At 47.5% G+C, this 8,877-nt stretch overlaps 1 protein-coding gene across 1 annotated transcript; it reads left to right on the top strand.

Annotated features, from left to right (window-relative positions):
- Positions 1 to 5,171: 5,171 nt before the first annotated feature.
- Positions 5,172 to 8,605, top strand: BCL2L10 (BCL2 like 10). Its single transcript, XM_050797950.1, has 2 exons — positions 5,172 to 5,630; positions 7,903 to 8,605. The coding sequence occupies exons 1-2, from the start codon at positions 5,172 to 5,174 to the stop codon at positions 8,026 to 8,028; spliced, it is 585 nt and encodes a 194-aa protein (XP_050653907.1). The 3' UTR covers positions 8,029 to 8,605.
- Positions 8,606 to 8,877: the final 272 nt, after the last annotated feature.

The following is an 8,877-nucleotide window of genomic DNA, read 5'->3' as shown; positions in this document are numbered from 1 at the left end:
CCTGCTTCTAGACAGGACTTGGCTGGAGCCAGGCTGGCCTTCAGGGTTGGTCAGCCTCCACAGGGGACTCTGGCCTCCCGTGGGCTGCTGCAGGGCCAACCCCAGTGAAAGAAATGAAATGACTAAATGTGTTCGTGTCATTCAAAAAAGGATGCAGCAGGGGGTGGGGAGGAGCTGGTTAATGGAATAAAATTTGCCGCAAGATAGGAGTCTAGTGGCAGCACTGTAGGGTGACTATCGCTAACAATAATTTACTGTGTATTTTCAAGTAGCTAGAAGAATTTTGAATGTTCCTGTCAACCTAAATAACAAAGACAGGCTCTCTAAAAGAAAAAGATACTTAATCAAAAGTAGGGCATTGCAACAGGAATATGTGTGCTGTAATAAACTGTGCATATTCCAGGAGGTAAAGAAAAACAAAGGTGGCCGGGCAGTGACACACGCATGTAATCCCAGCACTTTGGGAGGCTGAGCCAGGCGGATCACGAGGTCAGGATATCGAGACCATCCTGGCTAACACGGTGAAACCCCGTCTCTACTAAAAATATTAAAATTAAAAAAAAAAATTAGCCGGGCGTGGTGGCAGGTGCCTGTAGTCCCAGCTAAGAATGGCGTGAACCCAGGAGGCGGAGCTTGCAGTGAGCCGAGATGGCGCCACTGCACTCCAACCTGGGTGACAGAGCAAGACTCTGACTCAAAAAAGAAAAAAAAAAAAGGTTTTTAAAGGAAAAAATGAGGAGGATGACATAATGGTTTTGAAAGAATTATCCTTGGCTACAAATATCAGTAACAAAGGTCACACCAGTCCGAGGTTGGACAGGCAGTTGCTAGGCAGATGTCCTTGCAGAAGTAATTTTGTGTGAGGTTGCGGCAGCCTATGTGCAAGGTTGTAATTTTTGCAGAATATTTTGTGATCATTTTCGTATTAGGCATACAAGCATGAGAATCCTCTCTTCATGGCCTCCCCAGCTCTATTTGTCATGGTTTTTTTTTTTTAAACACCAGTAGCTCTTGAATTCTAACAACTTTCACATCTCCAACACAAAGAAATGATAGATATTTAAGGGATTAATATGCTAATTACCCTGGTCATTATACATTGTATACATGTATCAAAATAACACTGTACCCCATAAGTATGTACAATTATGTGTCAATTAAAAATAATTATTTTTAAAAGTAGATGCAGAAAAAAAGATGCAGACCCTCTAGTAAAGAGATGGGATCAGGAGTGACTCCATGGTTAATTTAACCCACATAAACAACTAATCGTAAGTATGGTATGAGCGTTTGTGTAAAGACTGTGACAGCAGGAAATGTCTGTCTTTGCCCCCAAGGTTATCTAACCAGCACACCAATGGTGAAAGATTAACTTTGTCAGAAACCAGGAACCATGAAGCAGAGGCCACCGTTTCCAACCTGTGTGTTTTCCACGATAATTGGCAGCCTCCCACTCCTAAGTTTATACCCAAGGGAAATTAAAACATATGTCCACACAGAAATTTGAATGCGAATGTTCATAGCAGCATTACTCATAATAGCCCAAAGTTGAAACAGCCCCAGTGTTCCACAGTGGATGAATTGATGAACAAAATATGGTGCATCCACACAGTGGAATACAAAGAAAGAAAGCGCAGACACATGCTACAACATGGATGAACCCTGAAAATATTGTGCCAGGGAAAGAAGCCAGAGACAAAGAGCCACATGTTGTAGGATTCCATGTATATGAAATGTCCTAATAAGCAAACTCATAAAGACAAAAAGCACATTAGTGGTCACTCAGGGCTGGGGTGAGGAGTGACGGTGCATGGGCACTGAGTTTCTTTCGGGGCAGCTGAATTAGATAGTGGTGGTGATTGCACAATTCTGTGAATAGACTAAAAACCACTGGATTCTAAGAGGGTGAATTTTATGGTACATTAATTACATCTCAATAAAGCTGTTACTTAAAACGTGGAAAAAATAATAAGCAGTCACTAGCTATTATCAATAAAACAGAAACTACATAGGTAAGACCAATATTGTCACATTTTGGTTTTGGTTGAGAATGGGGCAAGTGAGCATAGTCACCCTTGCCAGAGGATTTACCATTTACAGATGAAAGTTTCTCTGGAATGATGGCCTTTTACTATGTGCCAGGTACTGTGCTAAGCACTTTGTGTATACCAATTCATGTTATCCTTGTGACAGCCCCATGATGCCCCATTTTTAGACGGGGAGATAGATTGAGGTTAGGAGGGTTGAATAACTTGCCCATAGCTGCACTGCTTCCAAGTTGCAGAGACAGGATTTTCACCAAGTCTTATTGCAAACTGTCTCATATTGTGTGAACTGGAAATTCTATGTTGAGGTTAATGTATTCATTTGTTGTTTAGTTGTATTCATCATTATTGAGTTACCAATGGCAGTGCCAGAGGATTTACCATTTACCCCAAAGCTACTGCAAATCTAAGAAAAAACAATGGTCTTACTGCTAAAGTATAATGTACAAAAAGGTAAAATCATGACTCTCTTGCAAATAAAACATGAACATGTATCCAAGCTTTTATTTAACTCACTGATTAATAAGGGAACCAGTAAGATGTCAAAACCAGTTCAAATGGGAATTTGATGTACAGAAATTTATATTCCAACAAAATTCATTTAGTTCACTGTAATGAATCATTTGCCTTAGCAGATTAGGCACTCAGCAGAAGCATCAAACAGCTCAGCCTTGGAGGGAGAATTCCATGTTGTATACATATCCTCTGTCCCTGCTGCCAGGAGCTCTTCGTTCAGCCCATTGAGCAGACGCCACAGCATTGGCATAGAGAGGCTGGCTGACAGCCACAGAGCATGTCATTCTGTCCATCTGATTCAGTCTTCTCTGCAGTGGATGCCCTTTAGTGGGCATTCACGTGAGATGCAAATATCTTCAGTCTGTGCCCATTCAAAGGAATTCAGCCACATATCTCTTTCCAAGATTTTCATGTCGCCAATCTTCCAGTCCTGTTCTTTTTAAGGCCCTGACCATCCAGCTAAACCATCAGCGACTGTCCATGAATCAATGTAGGTCTGTATTCTGGCCATCTCTGGACAACCTTGAATTTCTGCCCACTGGAAGGATTCCCCTTCACCACTGTCCTTCACAGTCACCCGAGCGAGTGTGAGTGGATGCTGCAGCTGTTCTCTTTCATGTGGCACCAGCACGTCGTATAGACCCATCTATAATCCAGGCTGGAGGTTTTTCTCCCTCAGTCAACTGAACATAAGCAGCATCCCAAGAGGCCATAGCCGTGGAATAAGGGAGAGGAGGCAAAGTAACTGGAGTTGATGTTGGAAGAGTCTGAGTGGCCTGCTCGTACAATTTACTTACACCTGAACCTCCCTGGGCTGTTCCAATACACCATCTCCATTTGATGATAGATGGCTGCTGTATACATCCAGCTTTATGGCTACATGGGTCAGATGACATCCAGTTCATGATGGGCACTCAAGCTTCATGGTCAGGCATTCTGCCCCTACCAAGGCCCAGTAGCAAGGCAGAATCTGCTTCTCAAAAGGAGAGTAGTTATCTTCAGAAGAGGTTCTATATTTACTTCAGAATTCTAGAGGTCTGTCCTCTCTCCTGTTAGTGCTTGCCAGAGGCTCCATACAGCATCCCTATTGGACAATTAAAGTCCCACTGGATCTGTTGGATCACAAGACCCAAGTGTTGGGGCCACTTTACTGCAGCCTGAACCTTCTGCAGAGTCTTCTCTCATTCTGCTCCTCAATCCACCGGCCTGTCAATTGGATTGAAATAGCACACTCAAACACAGTATATGTTGCCTTCAAAGTCCAAAATGGCTTACTGTGTCCCCCAAAAATTCATATGTTGAAATCCTAACCCCCAGTGTGATGGTATTCGGAGACGGGGCCTTTGGGAGGTATTAGATCACGAAGGTGGAGCCCTCATGAATGAGATTACTGTCCTTATAAAAGAGACCCCAGAGAGCTCCTTCACACCTACTGCAATGTGAGGACACAGCAAGAAGCCTGCTATCTGTGAACAAGGAAGCAGGTCCTTACAAGACACAGAACCTGCCAGGGCCTCAATCTTGGACTTTTTAGCCATCAAAACTGTGAGAAAGAAATGCCTTTATTTATAAGCCTCCCAGTCTATGGCATTCTGCTATAGCAGCCTGGACAGAATAAGACAGCTACCAAGTGCTGTGCCTCTTTTGTAGTGATGCAAGATGCAGCAACTCATCTTTCACCCTGGGAGGGCTATTTCAACATGCTCCAGACCCCTGAACCCCCAGAAATATCACTGCTAGTATCCATTCTGCATCAGTTTGGATCCGATCAGGAGAAAGAAGCCATGGATTCATATGAACTGAGAAAGTTTAATATAAATATTAGCTATATCAGGGGACTGGAGTAATTAGGGATTGGCCAATAAAAAGTAAAGAGAACTTCAAGCAGTATCAGAATGATAGTATAAGAAACAGCTGCTGCCCTAGTACTGACTCCTTCAACTTGTAGTCAGAATTAAACTGTACAGGGACAGCCCTTTTGTTTGCCATCACTAAACTGTAGAGTTCTTGAGGTCAGGAACCACATGTGGTGTTCTCCATTGTATCTTCAGGGCTAAGGGGGGAGGCCCAGCACCACAAAGGCTCTTACTAAATATGAATGAATACAGCCAATATTGGCCCTCTGGCAGCCCCCAAGATAATTCGCCCTTTTCCTGCCGCATGTGCTGGACCCAAAGAAAGGAATCCCCAACACAGACCTGGGTGCTTTCCAATCTAGAGATGCAGATAATGCCCAAGGGAGCGGTCTGTGAGGGGCCATGTGTAGCCTTTGTCAAGCGCTCCTTAGGAGGCTGAAGCCCAGCCCAGCTTCCCAGACTGTCCCCTCAGGTTCTTAGTCCCCAGACCTGGAGCTAAATAACGCCAGAGCCTCCCAGTGCACCTGATTGCTACAGGAACACATGCGCGCCGGCAGGCCTTGCCTTGGGGACTGTAACAGGTGCAGGTGGGATTCCCATCAAAGGCTGCTCTCTCAATCCTGAAAAACAAATACCTGGGGCTGGGGGCTGGGGGCTGGGGGCTGGGGCGGGGCACGGCAGCCCTTCCCTGCGGGAGGCGCGGCCGGGCCAAGAAAACCAGCGAAGGCCCGAGGCGCCCAGCAGAGGCCGGACCATGGCTGACCCGTTGCGAGAGCGCACCGAGCGGCTCCTGGCCGACTATCTGGGGTGCTGCGCCCGGGAACCCGGCACCCCTGAGCCAAGGCCGTCCACGCCCGAGGCCGCCGTGCTGCGCTCCGCGGCCGCCAGGTTACGGCAGCTCCACCGGTCCTTCTTCTCCGCCTACCGCGGCTACCCCGGGAACCGCGTCGAGCTGGTGGCGCTGATGGCGGAGGCCGTGCTCTCCGACAGCCCCGGCCCCACCTGGGGCAGGGTGGTGTCGCTGGTGACCTTCGCGGGGACGCTGCTGGAGAGAGAGCCGCTGGTGACAGCCTGGTGGAAGAAGCGGGGCTTCCAACCGCGGCTGAAGGAGCAGGAGGGCGACGTCGCCCGGGACTGCCAGCGCCTGGTGGCCTTGCTGAGCTCGCGGCTCGCGGGGCAGCACCGCGCCTGGCTTCAGGCTCAGGGCGGCTGGGTGAGCACGCGGCGGACACCGGGACGCGGGGCGGGACGGGCATCCGGGAAGCGCCCACGAGGCCGGCACGATGAGGAACCCACCGCGCCAGCCCCCTGGAACCAGGTTTCTTGAAAGCAGAAAGGCTCGTTTCAGCGGGACTGGAACGTTCGGTGTGAAGTCTGGGGCTTCTCCTCCCCTGGCAAGAAAGGCCGGCAGAAATCGGCCTTGTTAGACGGCTGTAGAACCGTTCCGAAGCAGCTGCGCAGGCTTAGGTCTGCTCACTTGGACCTTGCCCTGGCCTTAGCCTTCGGGGGCTTTCAGGGGGCACCCGCGTTAGCTCTGAACGCTTTGCTCCTATAGAAATCCCCAGCCAATGACGTCGGCAGTGGCCGGCCCGGGCCAGGTGGGGTGTTTTTCTCCTCTGCCTATTAAATGCGCCTTTGGAGAGACTCGGACCCATTGATCACAACCCGCACGCCTCTCAGCCTGTCCAGAGAGGTTGTGGAGTGTGGTGGTCGCCCAGTGGTGGCGGTGACTCCAAGGTTCCTTAACTTCTAATCCGCTGCACCCAGCCCTAGGTGAGGACGTTTCTGGGCCCCTGGCTTTCAGCTGCAGGCCTTCATCTCTGTGGTCAAGGTTAGAGTGACAGGCCCTTGGCCTGCAGCTGATGACCAAGGAAAGCCACCTGGTGGTGAGCCCACCGCATGCCTCTGGGGCTCTGAGCTAGACCCCATTTCTTTCCCCACCACCTTATTGGCGTTGATTGAATGACTGAAGTGGCCCACTTTATCGGACACCTATAGCCAGACTATTAAAACCGGCAAGTTTTTTTATCTGAAATGTAGCCTCCTGGAGGCAGTTTCCATTTAGACCTTTTCTTTTTTTTTTTTTTTTTTTTTTTTTTTTTCCTTGTTTCTTTGAGACGGAGTCTCGCTCTGTGGCCAGGCTGGAGTGCAGTGGTAGATCCCGGCTCACTGCACTCCAGTGTTCTTGAACCTCTGCCTCCCGGGTTCAAGCGATTCTCCTATCTCAGCCTCCCGAGTAGCTGGGACTACAGGCGCGTGCCATCTTGCCCGGCTAACGTGTGTGTGTTTTAGTAGAGATGGGCTTTTCACCATGTTGGCCAGGATGGTCTTGATCTCTTGACCTCGTGATCCACCTGCCTCAGCCTCCCAAAGTGCTGGGATTACAGGCGTGAGCCACCTTGCCCGGCCCCCATTTAGACCTTCTGTAGTGACAAGTTGGGTTCTATCTGAGAAGGGAAAGGGAATGGGTGGTGTTAGCATGAACTCTTGCCTTGTTGATAGTGTTGGTCTTCAACCCTCTGGGCAGGTGAACTCCCTTCAGCTGCGTGCCTAAGAGCCTCACCTGAGCCCTGTCTCAACACGGCATCTGGCTCCTCAGGGCTCTCTGTCCTGAAGAGGAGATTAGAATTGGAAAAGGGCCCGTTGAAGGCTTTGTTTGTTTGTTTTTGGCTAATCACTGTTGACTAAAGAATAATCTCTTAACACCAAAAAACTGAAATTCTTGGCTGGGTGCAGTGACTCGCGCCTGTAATCCCAGCACTTTGGGAGGCCAAGGCGGGTGGATCACCTGAGGCCAAGAGTTCAAGACTAGCCTGACCAACATGGTGAAACCCCCTCTGTACTAAAAATACAAAATTAGCCAAGCGTGTTGGCGGTCGCATATAATCCCAGCTACTACGGATGCTGAGCTAGGAGAATTGCTTGAACCCAGGAGGTGGAGATGGCAGTGAGTTGAGATCTTTCTACTGCACTTCAGCCTGGGCACCAAGAGCGAAACTCTGTCTCAAAAAAAAAAAAGCTAAAATTCTCAAATTGGGTAAACATAGTTCAGCCTTGTCTCTGCCCATTGCAGTTAAAATGCCACAGCCTAGAGTTCAATTACCTTCCTAAATGGGGTTGGTGCTTGCTGTAGTCTCAGGTGATAACTTTTCAATCTAGTGACTTGACAGTTTCCCAAAGGGCATCTCTTCTCTGCTCAGAAAAGAGCATAGTAAGCTACCTTCCTCCTGGTTTTGAGTCAAGATATGAGTGTTCCTGCACCAAGTGACGAAGTTAAGTGGTTGCTTCTGTTCACCCTGTTAGACTTACCAATCCTCACTCCTCAGGGGCTCTTTATTGCTGGATGTGTATCGGTCAGAATCTCCTTTCCTTTTACTCTTTCAATCCAGACCTTACTTTGCTGTTTAATCTGGAAGTTCCTGCGTGTTTTGAGTGAGGTTCTCAGCATCATGAGGCAATCTAACTTTTCTCTCTCCCTGCTGTAGGATGGCTTTTGTCACTTCTTCAGGAGCCCCTTTCCGCTGGCTTTTTGGAGAAAACTGCTGATCCAGGCTTTCCTGGCATGCTTGTTAGCAACAGCCTTCGGTTATCTCTGGACACGATTATTATGAGTTTTAAAATTTTTAACCCACTTCTACCTGCCCAGCTGTGACCAACTAAATGACAGAGGTGTGAGAACAAGAACTGAGGGAAAGCACCTTCCGCCACCGCAGACGTTTTTACCTGAATGCATACAAGGAGTCCTGAGGTGGTGATGTGGCCAGTGTTTTAACTTGTGACAAGTACTCAGGTGTGAGGACAAGAATGCAAATGGCTCTTCCCTGAGTGAAAGACATGGGGAGTCCAGTGCCTCATTATGCCAAAGAATCACAGAAGAAACTTCTTTCCATTAAATGGGGAAATACAGTGCTATTTGCTAAAACTCGGATAAGAATGCAAACCTCTCATCTCTCCACAACTTCATGTGCTGCTGACTAATTTTAATCATGGCCACAGCTGGGGCAAAATAATCCCCAAAGCAGAAAAAGTCCCAGTTTAACAAGGAATGTAATGTTAAAATCACTTATAAGGAATTCTTTGAAACCAAATCCTTTGAAATCTAATTCCTGGGACTTCTAGGTTTTTATAGTTAACATATTAATTTCTTCAATAAATGGTTAACTTCAAAGTTTTAATTTGTATCTTTAAAAAAACTTGTCTTTCCTGATTCAATAAGCTCTCGTTCTTAGGAGTAAGTAGAATTGATGATAATTTGTTTTTGTTGTCTCCTTAAATATACATTTAACAATGCTTGATTTTTTTGTCCTCAACACTTAATGCACAAGCTCAAAGTCTCTCCCTCCTCTCCCCTCTTCCATTCTGCAAACTATCACCCACCTGCAAGGTGGTTAACAGCGTGATTCCCTGCATGCCTTCCTGCCCGTTATTACACTTGCATTTTATAAAACTTAACTGGACCT

Source organism: Macaca thibetana, chromosome 7 (assembly GCF_024542745.1).
Source record: "Macaca thibetana thibetana isolate TM-01 chromosome 7, ASM2454274v1, whole genome shotgun sequence".
Taxonomy (NCBI): Eukaryota; Metazoa; Chordata; class Mammalia; order Primates; family Cercopithecidae; genus Macaca; species Macaca thibetana.
The sequence above is the reverse complement of the archived record's forward strand: the minus strand, read 5'-3'. Positions and strand labels throughout refer to the sequence as shown.